Source organism: Hemibagrus wyckioides, linkage group LG05, assembly GCF_019097595.1.
Source record: "Hemibagrus wyckioides isolate EC202008001 linkage group LG05, SWU_Hwy_1.0, whole genome shotgun sequence".
In the NCBI taxonomy this organism is placed as follows: Eukaryota; Metazoa; Chordata; class Actinopteri; order Siluriformes; family Bagridae; genus Hemibagrus; species Hemibagrus wyckioides.
Genome location: NC_080714.1, coordinates 6426570 through 6444258, shown reverse-complemented (window position 1 = coordinate 6444258; position 17689 = coordinate 6426570). Strand labels below are relative to the sequence as shown.

Genomic DNA, 17689 nt, shown 5'->3' with positions numbered 1-17689 from the left:
GCGCTGAAAAGTTCCAGAAAATGTCAGTGTTTTTAAAGACTAGTCCAAGCTGTTACTTTAAGTGCCACTGGTGTTATTAAAGAAATGACGCCTGGCGAATACTCCCAAAAGTGTACCATGAGGTGGATGAGTTGTGGTGATATCACTTCATCAGTCATCAGATCTGCTCAGCGTTTGTTTAGATTTGCGAAAGATCAGAACTCTAGATAATCGTGATTGAGTACTAAAAATATTATTTCTATTCCAACATTCAGTTTAGTCTCTATGGCAGCAGAGTAAACATGGCAACTGACAAAAACTGTGTTATGCAAGCCACATCAAGAGATAACCAGTGAACATTGAACAGTTTCACAGTCGTGGAATCCAGGTTTAATGATTCATGTAGCGAGAATTCAAACACACTATAGTCATTCTATTGTGTCCTGTCTATTCTCTGGATGCCGCCCTGGTTTTTTTTTTTCTTTCAAAATCCTCATACCATTGTCCTGCTCCATTTCTGATCGATGTCTTCATAGCTGTAGGGCAGGTTGGATTCCCTGGTGATGCGAGTCTGAAATATGTGTTGAATGTTATTCACGGCCATCAGCAGGAACATAGAAAGAATTGTTTATCGCCGTGTTACCACGACAATGCCATGGCTTTAGAACTGTATTCTTTCAGTACACAGGGCGTCGGTTCGTAAGGTATAATTGCCTAAAGCCATCATTTCAGGGAGTGGATCTGTTGGATGACGTCGGCGTGGGTGTGTATGAAAACAGATCATAAGGTTGTCTAGAGCGTGAGGCACTTTTGGTTGCGTGTGAATTCGGTTTTGTGTTGGTGCTAATTTGGTGAAAGTAGACAATGTTATGTAACGAAGAATCGAATATTGTAGCGTCACGCTGTAGATGTAAATATAATGTACTATAGAAGGAATATACCGTAAAATTCCTTGCTTACAAAGAAACTAACATAACTGAATGATGGCCTTTGAAATCTTAACCATTAGTGATTAGTCTGAAATACTGATATGAATAAGACAGCAGTTTGAATTGGTTTTGTTTTGCACCAGTCTTTCACATTACCACTTTAGACTATAAGCACCGGCATCGGTTTTAAACTTGAAACGAAGTGTAAATGTAATTCTTCTTCTGACCTGTTTTTGTCTTCAACATTCCACATCTCGCCTTTGATTCCTGTTCCTTCCTGACATAAGTGGAAGCCGATGTGGTTTTCTGTGTATTCAGTGTGTCAAGGTTCAGTGTGTTGTGCATCCTAAGCTGGTTTTCTGTTCACCATGGAATGTTGAGAGTGGTGGTTATCCCAATCAGGCTTTACATTATGACCACCTGCCTAATATTGTGTTGATCTTCCTTTAGCTGCCAAAACAGCCTTGACCCATCATGCAGTGTGTATTCTGACACCTTTCTATCAGAACCAGCAATTTGAGCAACAGTAGCTCGTCTGTTGGATCGGATCACACGGGCCAGCCTTCACTCCCCATGTGCGTCAGTGAGCCTTAGCCGCCCGTGACCATGTCGCCGGTTCACCACTGTTCCTTCCTTGGACCACCTTTTGATCGATACTGACCACTGCAGACCGGGAACACCCCACAAGAGCAGCAGTTTTGGAGATGCTCTGATCCAGTGGTCTAGCCATCACAATTTGGCCCTTCGTCAAATTCGCTCAAATCCTTACGCTTGACCATTTGTCCTGCTTCTAACACATCAACTTTGAGGACAAAATGTTCACTTGCTGCCTAATATAACCCGCCCACTAACAGGTGCCATGATGAGGAGATCATCAGTGTTATTCACGTCACCTGTCAGTGCTCATGTTATGGCTGATCGGTGTATATATTTACATTTATGCCATTTTGCAGACGCCCTTATCCAGAGTGACTTACATTTTTATCTCATTTTATACATCTGAGCAATAGATGGTTAAGGGCCTTGCTCAAGGGCCCAGCAGTGGCAGCTTGATGGACCTGGGTTTTGACCTCACAGCCTTCCAATCAGTAGTCCAACGACTTAACCACTAAGCTACCACATTCCCCACATATATATACCACATATATTTATTTATATATATGTATAATGGTGTATTGTGTATCAGTATTATTCTGTCCGATCACCCAGCTGTAATTTTAACAAATGTTAGAATGTGACGTAGTTGAGCTGACGTTTGCATGAGTTTGAACCTGAGCTCAGCCGGATGTCTCAGTGTTACGGGAGAGCTGTTGTGTTCCAGAAAAATTGTCAGGAGCCCATCTGCAAATGTAATCATGTTTTACTGTCCTGTATTGCCACCCACCCACCCACACACACACAAAGTTGAAAAGTACTTTAATATTAGCCCAAGTTTCATTTTTAAACTGTAGCGTATCCATTCACACATGACCTAATGCCCTTTCTGACTCGTCATAACGTTATTGTCTTAACATCCTGTCAAAACTCTCAAAACGCACTTTAGTGCATGTGTGAAATTCTCCACAAAGGTCTGGCGTTTCTCACCCTCCTTGAAGCAAGAGTTCATTTCAGCACATTCTAGTCCTCCTTGGCTTGTATATATGCCGATCCTCTGTTTCCTCTACGACTTTATGACTTTTCCTTCAGTGTTTACAGCAGAGCCAGTGTTGGATCGTGTTCTTTAACCAGAGAAGCGTTGGCGAAAGCAGCCTTCAGCCAATATTCACTTGTGATGCCAAGCATTTTATTGAGCCTCTATTACAAACATACTCTGTTTGAGATGATAGCCTTAGGATGAGGTGTGGAGTGAAGTGAAGCTCTCCGCAATTGGTTGAACGTTTACTTTGGGAGTGAAATTAAATGTGCATAAATCATGCTAGAGCGAGCGAGTGTTAAACACTGCTAACATTTTCTCCAGGTCTTGTTCACTCCTTGACTTTTTCAGCAAAATCCTCTGACCTTCTCAAGTTCAGCAGTGAATGCTAATGTGCTCTTCAAATAGCATCTCTAAATGTCTTTCTCTCTTACGCGCAGTCTCACTCGTAGATGGGTTTGATTTCCATTATTACAGGACGTTCAGCCTTTGGCTCGCAGATTTTCTGGTTATGTTTAGTCTCACGAAGATTAGCAATCATCAATCACATATTTATCCCGAGTGCCACTTCAAAGGACGACTCACTCCGGGTGAACTGAAGCAGTTTTGTCTTAAATTATGGGCCTTTAGGCGTTGTCTGGAAGCCCGACTGCTTTCATGGTTTTGACTTGTATTTCGAAGACTGGCACACACTATTCTTCAACGCTGAGTCACTCAAGTCCATGCCATCCCTTCAACACACTCTCTCCTGTAACATTCGGACTGGAAAGTATTTAATGCTAATGACTCACACACACACACACACACACACACACACACACATGGCATCTGATTTGAATCGGAAGAATTTGGGTGTATGCTTCTATTCCACTGCACTTCTGCCACGGCATGTAAAGATGGTTACAGATACACCCTTTAGTATATATTGAAGTTTTCACCAAGGTGAGGTCAGGAGGGAGAGGTAAAACAAATTGTGGGCATAGTTTGACCATTTCGAACCAGTATTTCCAGTTCCAGGTGTGAGCTTGTATTTTCTAACATTAGATGGAATTTGAAAGATGATATGGCCAGGTTATCACTTGGAATGTGAACCAAAATAAAAATAGAGAATGCGCCGGAGCCTGGCAGTTGAGTTTGTGGCAACAAGATGGCTCCAGTTTTTTAATTTCACATACGCTTGTGTATATATCACATGTACAAGCCTTTCATATCCAGTCCTATTGTTATTGTTTTGATGTGCTACAGTAGGCGCAGTCCTTAAACATCTGTTATCTGGTTACAGTTTGGCCTCTTTTGAATGCTCAAGTGCTCAAATTTCTTTTCTCTCATCATCAAGTCAGAGGAAGCAGAAGAAGCCCAAACAGCTGGCCTTTGGACAAAGGCAAACTTCTAAACATGGAAAAGTCTAGACTCCACTAAACCTTTCATTTATTTGTGTGGTGCAAATAGTTTCTCTGTCCGTCAGCACACCAGTTTCTATTTTCACTACTTCTCGCTCCGTTGTTTATAGTGAATTGGAAGCCTAAACTTATATTACAACAGGGCTCTACAAGTCAATAGGCCAGGCACCTGGGGCAAGCAGATTTCATCTCTGGGCTATATTCTTACAACTAAATACAAGACTCCTCTAGATAACTATAGACGGTATTCCCTTCTCATTTTGTTTTCCATTTTATCTCCTCATCATGGCACCTGTTAGTGGGTGGGATATATTAGGCAGCAAGTGAACATTTTGTCCTCAGTGTTGATGTGTTAGAAGCAGGAAAAATGGACAAGCGTAAGGATTTGAGCGAGTTTGACAAGGGTCAAAGTGTGATGGCTAGACCACTGGATCGGAGCATCTCCAAAACTGCAGCTCTTGTGAGGTGTTCCCGGTCTGCAGTGGTCAGTATCTATCAAAAGTGTCCTTTAAGTTGTGATGTGAGGCTCATGGAGTCCCCAGCTCGCAACTTGGAGGATTTAAACGATCTGCTGCTAGCATCTTGATGCCAGATACCACAGCACACCTTCAGGGATCTAGTGGAGTCCATGCCTTGATGGGATAGGGCTGTTTTGGCAGCAAAAGCAGGACCAACACAATATAAGGCGTAATGTTATGCCTGATCCACGTAGAACATCCTCCAACCAAGGTTAAGGTGTTGGACTACGAATCAGAAGGTTGTTAGTTTGAATCCCAGGACCACCAATCTGGCACTGCTCACATCCACTGCTCAATTGTTCAGTTGTTCAGTATAAATGTAAGTTTCTCTGGATAAGGGTGCCTGCCAAATGCCATAAATGTAAATGTTCCAACAAGAAAGGGTGAAGGCTAGCACATGTTTCTGCAGAGACATGTGAAGTCATCAAAAAATCCTTTTGTCCTGCTGCCCATACTGCATCACAGAGCAGCACAAAACACACTTGGAGGAAAGCGCCATCCTCCCCCCTTCTACACATACATGAGCTCACAGATGCCCACAATTGACTAGTGTCCCTGTTTCTGAGCGTGGAGAGAGTGTAACATCTCTCCCACAGAAACACTGGGCCTTGGCACCACTTTAGAGCTTTTACTTCCCCGGTGAATTGGCTAATACGTTTATCCAGATGTCCATCGCTGTACAAATCTAACCCCAGGATTATGTAAATTGAGCACACATTTAGGGCAAGTGTCAGAGTCCTTCAGATTCATCATCACTGCAGTGATTGTGTAGTGCTTTGTTCAATCAGGCTCAGCCTTTTCAGGCAGGACTTGAGAGGAGAATCGGGTTTCTGACTCGTTCATGAGGATGAGAGTTGAACCCTACCAGAATATTTAGACTAATTGAGATATTTTTTTTTTTTTTTTTAGTGGAAGCATGGGCTGGTTCTTTCTCATACTATTTACACGACACCGAGCAACAATGTGGAGTCTCTTAAGGTCACAGTAATTAAAAAGCTGTAAAGGGAGGATCGCTCGTCAGGGTGGCTAATTGGTCAAACACACTAATGATGGGGTGGATCCAAATGTTCAAGGAATGCAACAATATCGCGCACTCGTCTTTTTTTGTGCCCAAATGCCTTAGATTCCTTTCTTAATTACTCAGTTATATAATGTCATGCACCATCGTTCCCAAGCAGTTCACTTTAGGTCACTGACTGTAAACTGGAGATGCTTTAATCTCTAGTGCCTTGATTTTTGAATTTACTAGTAACAACATGGATAATATTTTCCTTAAGGATGATGAGCACTTTCAGGCTGTCAACACTGAAGCATTACTTTAGTCACGCTCAGTCTGCTTTGCATCACCTTTTCATAACTTCTGAAGTTACAAGCAAGTGGTTCAGGTGCTTTGTAAGCATGTCTAGATCTGAAAAAGTAGAAGAAACATGTTAGGCATGGTCTAAGACTGGACAAATCGAATTCTGGCTTAATGACTAACCGGCAGAATTACTAGCTTTCTGTCCTAAATGGTAAAATGCAAGGATTTCAGAATAAAACATGTGCATGAAAATGCTTAACTTGGTCTTAACTTCAGTTCTGTCAGCAAAGGATCCTGTTGTGGGTGGGTTCGCATTCTGGATGTAGTAATACAGCACAACTTATAAAAAAAAAGAAAAAAGGGTCCAAACAGAGGGCAACAAAACTTTTGTTTTTGGGTCATTTTTCAACTGAAATGACCTCAGAGACAAGGCTTAATAGCGAATATATCATGACTGATGTTCACAAATCATAGAGTATTTTTACACTATTATCCCAATGGGTGCAGTGTTTCCTTTACCAAACTCTTATTACATTCGATCTTAGTACTGCTAGCCCCACCCACCTGTATTAGTTTATCCTGCTGGTGCAAAGTACCAAAAACAACACTTCCTGGACCTGATGAATCATGTGAATTTTAAGTCCTAAGTGGATTTTCATGGAACATGGAGTCATTTTAAATAACATTGACTTTCCACTCTGGCACTTTATTCATTTATGTTGGGTATTTTATTTGAGGAACAACGTTTAAATCCACTGCCTTTGCATTATTTGAGAAAACGCATCCTGCTGGTTTGTTGACAGGTTCATGATACAGTAGGAGAGTTTCTTGGGGAGTTTTTCCACCCTATATTTTTTTATAATAAGCTATGAGTTTTGAGTTGGTTGACCTCTGGATATCTTCCTTTTCAATACACAAGTTGTTTCCTTGAACCTTCAGAAACTTTTCCAAAAGTCTTCCTTTCCATTGAGTAACATTTAATAACATTAATTTAGCTAACTACTGTCAGAGGATGACACATCAGCTTTAAATGCATCATTTACTGCACACGCAATTGAATCAGTGCCATCTGGGTGAGCCCCAGGCTTAGTCTGAAGTCCTCTCAAACTCTCATCTCATCTCAAACTTTTTGTAGGATTATTTTTTACTACACCTGAATATAAAGAATGGCATCAACACTTTGACTACTAGTCTGTCGAGTCTAGTCTTTCTTCCTGCTTGTAATGAAACCAGAATTGTTATGACTCCTATTAAATGCAGGTTTGCTTGAGATGATTTTTTTTTTTTTTTTCTGCGGGCAGACTGAATAGAAACTGCATGTCTCTCGGTGCCAAAAAAGCTTTTGGTAGCATTCGCTGGCATTTCCTGTTTTCTTGAATTCGGGTTCCACTTTTATTAGAGCTGTTAAACAGCTAGTGGGTTCGGTTACAACGACTAATCAGCCATCAGAAAATTTCCTCTTGGCACACAGGGTTACTCTCTCATCAGTGTCTTGTTCAGTATACTGATTAAGGCTCTATCTAGTGGGCAGGGCTTCACGGGCGTTACCGATGTAAGTGAGGAAATTCAAGTCTTTTTGTCTGTTTTCTGTGCTTGCAACCAATATTTTAGGGATAGCGCCCTTTTTTTTACTTCACTAAAATGTTTTGACCAAACATGACTGACTGGGGAGGAAAAAACAAAAGGAATTTTTTTTAAAAATGCAGAACATTTGTGATTCAGTGGAACATGTTGTGATATACCACATTACGATCATAGTTGTTATGATCATGAGAAATTGTGGTTTTTCCTACATTTCAACATGTTCAAACATGAGACCCTACAGTCATAGACGAGCTCATGAGGAGACTCAGTTACAGAAGATCATTGTGAAGTAATTCAGATAGAGAACATCTCTATTTATAAAGATTGATATGATTGATATCACTGTATTTGTGTTAGTGTTTAACCCTTACATACTGTTCCGGTAAAAATACCCTGAATTATTTATTTTATTTTATTTTATTTGCCTGAATATAATAAATCTCAACAGTTCCAGAATGTTCTTCCCATTTTCACACTGAATAAAATATATTTAAATCATTATGGCTGTTATGTTTTCATGTCTTGAGTAAAACAGGACATGGTATTTTCAGTAGATGTTTTTCTCTAAAACGAGTGGTGCAAAACCAGTCTCAAGGATTAATCAACCATTTATTAATGTCCGATATTAATATGTACAGTTTCTAAATAGATCTGAAGTTCAAAATCTGCTATTAGGCTTTTATTATGTGGGAATTCTCGGCCCATATTCCATTAGGCATGGATTATGAACAGTATTTAAGGGTTAAATTGCACAATATACTTACGGTCTAAACAAAATGTTTGTCATGAGGTTGTGAAGCGTGACTCTTAGTCTTCCCACACCAAGTGATATGGTGGAAATCCTTCAGTGTACATACACGTGGGTCATTATGTCATTTGTCCAAGTGTGTATGATGGCATTCAACACTAATGTATTACATGAAGCACCTCTCCTCTCCTGTGGTGTTCTGATGCCTGAAGTATTGGATTAATGTTTTATTTTAAAAAAAAAAAAAGAAAGAAAAGAAACCTTTTCATTCATTCCCATAACCACTGATCAGGCATAACATTATGACCACCAGCGTAATATTGTGTTGGTCCCCCTTTTGCTGCCAAAACAGCCCTGACCCGTCATGCACTGTGTATCCTGACACCTTTCTATCAGAACCAGCATTAACTTCTTCAGCAATCTGAGCAACAATAGCTCGTCTGTTGGATCGGATCACAAGGGCCAGCCTTCGCTCCCCACGTTCATCAATGAGCCTTGGCCGCCCATGTTGCCGGTTCACCACTTGGACCACGTTTGATAGATACTGACCACTGCAGACCGGGAACACCCCACAAGAGCTGCCGTTTTGGAGATGCTCTGATCCAGTCATCTAACCATCACTTATCAAACTCGCTCAAATCCTTACTCTTGTCCATTTTTCCTGCTTCTAACACATCAACTTTGAGGACAAAATGTTCACTTGCTGCCTAATATATCCCACCCACTAACAGGTACCAGGTGTAAACAGCTTGACACATCTCTAACTCCAAGTCTATCGTACACTATGGACAAGAAATCATTGCCTTTCCAACATTTCGGAGAAAAAGAAGCCCAGGTAAAATGTAAGAACAGGTTTCGTTACAGCTGTAGAGATAGTAAAGCAGCTTGTCTTTGAGATAAGGAGATCAGACACTCGTGGTGTTTGCAATGCTGACTGCTCCTTTTCGTAAAGTATAGATTTTTCAAGCCGTGTCCTGATTTGTTGATTTAGCTTTCTCTTTGACGGCTCAGCCGCTTTTGCGTTTATTAATATTTCACTGCGGTTTTGCTTCTGTAAATGCTCAGGTTCCAGGTTTGTGAAGGAATGTAGTTGTTAAGCAAGAATTTGACAAGAATCAGTATCTCGGGGTGAAATAAAGGTTGGTTGACTGAATTGAGAAGATGCTTATTGACGGTATGATTAAATCTTTTGTGCAAGTGTGTAAAAAGGTTTTTTATTTTATTTATTAAAAGCAAAAACAAATTAGAAAAGAAAGCTGTAAATGTGTGTCTGGTACAATTGACGTATTTTGTTTGTTTGCTTGACACTTGATTTTAAGGTGTAAGTTTGTCCTTTTGGAGCTGTAGAGATAAATGATGGAATGTTGACGCCAGCGGTTGAGTAAGTTATCAGCAGTGGTTTGACCTTCTCGAGTATCACGTCAAGAACGCATTAGATGTAATGATTTATTTTTGTTTGTTTTTAAACAGTCTTGCACAGCCGAAACGTTTTAGAGTTTGTGCTCTATAAAATGACTAGCATGCTTGAAAGGCTGCTATTTTGCTTTCACATGGAATGCTTGGGGCGGATTGTGGTGGGAACGTTGGACTCGCACAGTGGAAATGATGAAGGAACAACAAAAACATGGCAGCGCACCATCGTTTCTCATTAGGAACACTCATTCGTAATCGTGCTTTTGTAAGAGCAGTCATAACATTATTCCGCCGAGAATGTAAGTAACGTCAACACGTGGAACCGAGGCTTGGCGTTTTCAGACGCGTTCACTTTTAAGCGTTGGTGTCCGGAACAATTTAAAGAATGCAATGCATTTTATGAGGTTAGAAATCAGGAGCAGCTATGCTTCACGCTGCTTTGTGTCATCTTGAAGGATTGTTTTAATATTGAGACCACGTCTTGCTTTACGGAGAAATACTGAAACTTTATCACTCTATAGACGTGCTAACATCTGGGGTTGCTACAGCGATATGGAAGACATCTAAAAACCAAACTATTTTTGGAAAAAAGTTATATGTGGTGGATCCTCGGCATACGAATGCCCTCTCATAAGTTTTCACCTGAAATTTTGCTAGAAATGTGCATTCGTTCAAAAGCTACGTCAATTTTTTGTTGACAGATTGGTGGCGTGGGTGGACTGTTCTATTTTTAGCCCAAGCTTGGTGGCGCGACTTCCTGTGCAGACCCTTGACTCTTGGAAATTGGTAATATTGGTAGTATTTTTGGGTGGCTGAAACGGATTATCTGCATTTACATTATTTCTTCTAAGAAAATTTGTTTCGCAATACAGGTTCTCGCCTTAAGAACTCACTCCAGAATGAAAATTCATATGCCGAGGTTCCACTGTATAAATGTATATGAAGGATGAGTGTATGTAGATGAAACTGTGTGAAAATGAACAAGTATTGTCACCTGCTTATTATTGAGTAGCGGTCACACGGAATATTTTCTTATTGTTTCTCGGCACACGACAAAAAAAAATAGCCGTCTCATCTCCTTATTTTGTGGTAAATTTCCTTTTCTTTACATTTTTTTTTTTCACTCTCTCTAGGCTGCTAGGATTCTCATCACTTTTTCTAACGATCCCAGTTTAGTTTGCTAGATTTCTGCGGCTTCTTTAGTCAGTATGAGGAAGATGTTCCAGTTCTTAAAAGATCTCTCTTCTTTGCCCCACTTTCTTCTTCTTTTTAGAACATTTTCGTCAGCACTGTTGTACCTCCTCAGCACAACAACATAAGCTAGTGATGGTCGCTCTGCGGTTTTGCTCTGCAGAGAACAGCATCCAGTGCAAATTGGAGATGATAAGGCAGCATTGTGGCTCGAAGCAGACCACCCTGACTAATGCGCAGTGAGAGTAACCGCTTTTTCACTTCTTCTGGTTAGGGTTGGTGTGGCTTTTTCCAAGTTGGGAGGTTCCGTGTCAGAGATGAGCAACGATATAAATGAAACAAGATTAAGAACACTTGTGCACCCCTGCACTTGTGATTCACTTTCGGCTCTTGCAGAGCTCTTGTCCCTGTTGAAGGTTAACGGGAGTGGAACCAGATGTGGTCTTCCGCTGTCGAAGCCTATCCACCTCCAGGATCACCATATTCCGTGACCCTTTTCTGCTCAACATGGTTGTAAAGTGTGGTTACTGTAGCTTTTCTGTCAGCATACTATTTTGCTGGTTTTGTTTTCTGTGTAAAGCTCTAGAGGCTGGTGTGTGTGTGTGTGTGTGTGTGTGTGTGTGTGTGTGTGTGTGTGTGTGTGTGTGTGTGAAAATCTCAAGAGGTCAGCAGTTTCTGAAATACACCATAAGCTATACCCTGGACAACACACACACACTTCTGATCTAACGTTTGATGTGATCATTATTGTTGTTATCATCAGTAACTAAAGCTCTGGTCATTGTTTCCTCTCTTTCATGTTTTGACTACAGAGCCCCGTAAGGTGGTGCACAGCATCCTGCAAGTCTCATCATGGCTTTCACAGTGAACCTGACCGGCCCGGCTCCCTGGGGCTTCAGAATATCTGGCGGGCGAGACTTCAAGAAGGCCATAACAGTCTCCAAGGTAACGTTCTCACCTGTTAATCCGAAAAAAACAAGCCCATGAAATAATAGCCAAACCCGCATGCTCATATTTCCTGTCTGTCTAGCAGACTAGCTGTAGAGGAAACTCCTTGATTACAGAAAATGGAGAATGCTTTTCTAATGGGCAAGCTATTGTTTTGTTACTAGATTTTTTTTTTTGCAAGGCTCTATTTTAAATTCTGCTTGAAGGAGGGGAGGACGTGAGTTGAGAGCGGTCTATAAACAGGCTGCGTGACTGTGAGTAAGGATATCCTGGCTTTGCCACACAACGGCTAGCTGTACTGTACCGAGGAAACAATGTCTAATGGAAAACTAACACTGAGGTGGAAGCTGGCACAGTAAAAGCTGATGCAACTCGATCCATCATTTTTCCCTATAATCCTTTGTGTACTTTAAAAAGAAGGTCCCATGCTCAGGTTACTAAAATTCTTCGTAACTCGCGCTGGAATGATGAAGATGAATAAAAGCACAACAACAACGAATCACTAATATTAGGAATATCGCGCTTGTTTAGTCTACGCACGTCATCGTGACACGGTTTCGTTCACGTATTATGCATTCCTGTGGTTAAACACGCTGTATATTTTTCTTCCGAATGCTAATGGTGGAGGAATTGATCAGCTACAGATCTGGTTTGGGATCCGTGCCCTCCATCTGGCTGACTAACAAAGCCAATTTTACGCAAAATATGCAAGGCAGATTTTGTCACATGTGCTTTAGTGAGGACGGCTTTGAGCACGCATTTTCACGCTGAGCTATTCAACACAAAAAACAACCACAAGGTGTTTTAGTAAGGTGTCGGTCCAGCACGAATTGCCTCGGCAACTGTACTGGACGTATACGCTTCAGGACAGATCCAAAAAAGGAAATGTTTTCCCTTTAGGAAAGTCACATTGCAAGACTTTTTGCCTTAAGGATTGGATCAGAGATTGACCAAATCATGTAGATGCGTTTGGTGATGCTGGACACTTTTATTTGATGTCAATAGAGTTTAAATTTGTAAGACAGAATATTCTAAACAGAAGGTAGTAATAGCCTTTACAGTTTGGGGTGCTGCTGCCTTTCCTGTCGTCACAATCCACATTAACTTCAAACACTATTTTCTGTATAACCACCATCGACATTCTTTGACGCCAGCAGGCCAGTAACAGCATGCTCCTGCAACCCGGTGTCACGATATGAGCCGTCATGTGAGAGCTGGAGCTGCGTGATTCCCATGGAGCGATGTTGAATTCACTTGTAAATATTATGGAAGTGTTCGGGAACATCTACGGCTGGGCATGCGAGGTAGAAGTGAACCGCAGAGCCGGAGCCTCATCTGTGCTCTTGCAGTGTTTTTCCCCACAGGGGCTGCAGAGTGAAACCAGGATCGTTGAAGTGGCAAGGGGTTGGCATGGGTACACGTCCGAGTTCCCTCCCACCAGTCCTTCCAGCGAACGTGGCATTTCTTTACCTTACATACCGTACATGAGGGTATAAAGAGGTTTCATCATCTCTCCTTCTTTTCATCTATCTCATATAGGGAAGGAAAGAGGGCGCGTCTTTAGTCTGTGTGAAACGAGGCGTGGAATAATGAGCCGAGGAACGCCGTGTTGTGGGTCTCTGTGGTGACCGTTAATTACCACTTGAGTGCCCACTGACATGGCACCTTTGCCCCCCTGCTTTCAATACACGAGGAGAAAAAGAACTTTGGTTGGCATTTGGAGCAGTCTGACATTTTGTTTTTGGAGGCTTTTGGGTGTTCTGCATACGAGTGTGTGTGTGTGTGTGGTTTCCTCTTGTAATGGGGTTGAAACCCCTATTGACTAGCGGAGTCTGACTGGCGCTCGCGTCTCAGCGGAGCAGCTTTTGTTGGGTTTCTTCTTAAGACGTCATTGTCTTGTTTGTTTCACATTGTGTGTGTGTGTGTGTGTGTGTGTGTGTGTGCGCGTCTGCATCTCATTACACTCCGTCGTTTAGCAGCCGCTCTGATCTTGTGGGACTTGAGCTTTTTTAGCTCTACTAAGCGTTTGTGTTAGTTTTCTTTGGGATGCCCTGGAGGTTCGAACACACCACCTCCTGTGTTGCACTGTCTTCATCAGAGGAGACTGTGGCTTCATGCAGTACAGGCTAGGATCTGACAACACCTGTGTGTGTTTGTTTATTTATTTATTTATTAGCCTTGCTCTTATCCCTAGCAGGCCACTGCGACAGAATTTCTCTAGCCAGAAGGTTTATTTCAATTATTACACAATCGAGTACATTAATGTAGATTAGATTTTCATTAGATGTTTAATGCTATGTGTAAATTAGAGAGAGAGAGAATGAACAGTTGTCTTTAATCTACTGCAAGTTCAATAGAACTATGCAACACTGTTCTGAACTGGCAGAACCTCAAGTCTTGCTAAACACCTAAGAAGGAAGCAGAAGGTAATGTTAACCAAAAGGAACTGTTGCAGCTAAACAAGCATTAGCGCAAGCAGTTTCTTTCAGAGCTCACTATCCCGTACTCGGTAGCAGGTGGAAGACGTTATCCAAAGCTTCCGAAACGTGGATCCTCATGAGGATGGATAATTTATTGTGGTTCCAATTGTCAGACATTTTAAAATTGTCAATTTAACTTTGACACCCAACTCTATTACTCCAGCAAACCTAATGCTACCCTCCCCACTTCCTCTCTTCTTGACTGCTTTAATGAACTCAAATCCTGGTTTTCTTCCAATTTCCTCCAATTAAATAGTGAGAGAACTGAATTTCTTTCAATCGGTACTAAATCAACTTTATCTAAAATAAATAGCTTCTCCCTCTCTATTGACAATTCTGTTGTTTCTTCTATTCAGGTTAAGAGTTTGGGTGTCCTCCTAGATCACATATTAATAACATTATCAGCCCGTATCATCACTAAAACTCCTTCATTTCACCACATCACTCCGGTTTTGCAGCAGCTTCACTGGCTTCCGGTCAAGCTTCACAGATTCTTCTTCTCACTTTTAAAGCTATTCACAATCTTGCCCCTTCTTACTTGTCTGATCTTCGCCATATTCATGTTCCCTCTCGTTCTGTTAGATCTGCCTCTTCTCTTCATCTTTCTGTGTCTTCTGCTCGTCTCGCCACCATGGGGCAGAGGGCTTTCTGTTGCTCTGCTCCCCGGCTCTGGAACTCTTTACCTCCAGACATCCGTAACACTGACTCACCGTCTATCTTTAAATCTAGACTCCAGTCTCACCTGTTTAAGCTTGCTTACTCTTCTTATACCTTACTTGCCCTCTCACACAGTCACAGTCTCTTCTGTATTTAGTTTTTTGTAATTGTTGCTTGTTTCTATGTGCTTTGTTTTGTAACTTATTGTTCGGTGTCCTCGAGTGTTGAGAGAGGCGCCTATAAATAAAATGTATTATTATTAGGCACCCTTATCCAGAGCAACTTATATTTTTCTCTCATTCTATACAACTGAGCAACTGAGGGTTAAGGGCCTTGCTCAGTAAGCTACTCAACGCCTGACCCAATAAGCTTCCATCATATTGAATAATACATATTAATACATATCACAGCCCTAAGAATTTATCCAATTTAATTATGTTTGTTGTGCTAGCTCAACAGTCAAGGTCCTGAGAATCAGATATCTGTACTTTTCCCCAGAAATTATATGAAGCAATTGGTGTTGTGGTCAGATTTATCCAGTAGGTTAATGAACAAGAGAAAAATATACTTGTGAAATATCCCACTGTGAAGCTTGTACAATATGTATGTCCTGAGCTACTAATTTCTCCACTTTTGCCTTGTGGGTCGTTTCTTTGGCAGTAACACAGCTGACTCTTTTTGTGGTTTGTTTGTTTCTCCTCAGGTGAACCCCGGCAGTAAAGCCGATAAGGCGTCCCTTCAACCTGGCGACGTCATCATGGAAATAAACGGAGAGAATACCGGGGACATGCTGAACGTAGAGGCGCAAAACAAAATCAAGAGCTCCAAAACACAACTGCAGCTGTTAGTCGAGAGGTAACACACACACACACACACAGTGCTGCAATACATGCACAAGCAAGCGCTGTAAAAACAGTCCAAACTGCCCAAACACTAATGCATTCATGAGCACTTTGAACACACTATGAACATGTTGCAGTTAAATCCTGCCCGAGTGATACAGATAAACACCCAGAGACTCTCTTGTTTTGCTCTCTTCCTCTATCGTGGTTTTGGTGCAGTCTACCGCAAATGTGGTCTAGGACTCTTTGGAGCTTGTGAGCATTTCCTTACCCACTTATTTGCATCACTTATCTATTATTTTCCCATTATACAGTAGAGCATCACTCGGATGATGAAGCGATCACATGCTACACGCTCCATGCTGGGGTTTTTTTCTCTCGTTGCAAATGTTGTTGAAATCTCATTCTGAAGAATGTTCCCAAACTCTCACGTGTGTGTGTTTACGTTGCCAATAGCAGTCACACCTTAACCAGGTCAAGTCTGAACACTGATCCGAATCAACATTCCTGACACTCGCTGATCACATTGGCATTAGGGTGGGATGTTACTGTCTTACAGACAGATGACAATGGTTTAAAACGTCAGAGGCAGGGGCACTGGAGCCTTTTATTTGATGTCAAAGCTGTAACAAGAGTTTATTAGCTTAGATATGGTCACAAAAATGTGCCGTGATGTGTGGAAACTGATAAAACAAAACCATACAGCTGGTTTAGTGCATCACTTATCGTGTTATTTGAAAGAACATTTTTGTTTGCAGCAAACAGAGAACATTGTTCAGGCTTTGCCTCATTCAGACAGACAGCCTTGAGTGTGCGTTTTATTAGAACGCTTGTTTTTTCCTGCTAAACAGTTTAATCTTCAGGAACGAACACCATATGGAAAAAAAAAACAGGAAAGCGATCATTTTTTAAAAATCATTTCAGGTTTAAGAAGAGTAGGAGATGGTTTAATAATAATGTAAGTCAGGAACTGAGGCTTGATATTAATGTGCAGTAAAAAAAGAAGTAAGTTTTCTTTATAATTTGTTTGTATAGTATGTTTTTCTGCTGCTTTTGTGTTTTTTTTTTCCTCTTTCAGCTAACAACCAAAAGTGCCATTTTTGGACAAATAATAAGAAAAATGTTTAGCTGATGATCTTTTGTATGTTAGCTAAGTTGTATAGACACTGATAAATTTGATTTCACGTTTATTGACTCCCCTGCCATGACAGAAAGCGAGAGCGTCATACAAGTACAGTTAAATCATGTGAGATTGGGGAAAAGGGGCGTGGCTTCCGGGTGGAAAAATGCGGAAGCGTAAGGATTTGAGAATTTGACAAGGGTCAAATTGACATGGCTAGACGACTGGATCAGAGCATCTCAACTGCAGATCAACTGCAGCTCTTGTGGGGTGTTCCCGGTCTGCAGTGGTCAGTATCTATCAAAAGTAGTCTGAGGAAGGAACAGTGGTGAACCGGCGACAGGGTCATGGGCGGCCAAGGCTCAATGATGTATGTGGGGAGCGAAGGCTGGCCCGTGTGATCCGAGCCAACAGACAAGCTACTGTTGCTCAAATTGCCGAAGAATTTTCTGATAGAAAGGGGTCAGAATACACAGTGCAGGACGGGTCAGGGCTGTTTTGGCAGAAAAAGGGGGAACAACACAATATTAGGCAGGTGGTCATAATGTGTAATCGGTGTAGATTGATTGGCTCATCTTCCATTTTATTGGGAGGAAAAGACATGGCGTATTTGTGCACAATACCTCATAGTAGTGGACTCCAGGGTTGGAACGCTTATGCGAAATGAATGAAGGTTAGTGGGCCTGGAAATAAAATAACATCAGAGTATGCAAATTCACTTTCTTAACTAGGAGAGTGAGCATATACAAGTGATGATATGAATAAATACCAGAGATTACGATACACATCACACCTATATTCAGGTATTTGACTAGTGTTTTCTTTCCTAATGCTGTTCTGACATTGCCTATTGTATATCTGTTTGTTTTTATCCAGTTTAGTCACCTTTTAAACACCCTGTTTTTGTAGGCCTCTCCCTATGGCATGCCTGTTCTACCATTCAGGAA

The 17689-nt window shown here is 41.4% G+C and overlaps 1 protein-coding gene across 1 annotated transcript in view; it reads left to right on the top strand.

Moving 5' to 3' along the window:
• Positions 1-17689, top strand: part of pdlim2 (PDZ and LIM domain 2 (mystique)) — a 62072-nt gene that overhangs the window by 5215 nt on the left and 39168 nt on the right. Inside the window, exons 2-3 of the mRNA XM_058389930.1 lie at positions 11508-11640; positions 15484-15635. Of these exons, the coding sequence (XP_058245913.1) occupies positions 11548-11640; positions 15484-15635 (245 nt within the window). The 5' untranslated portion in view covers positions 11508-11547. The remainder of the gene's footprint in view (positions 1-11507; positions 11641-15483; positions 15636-17689) is intronic.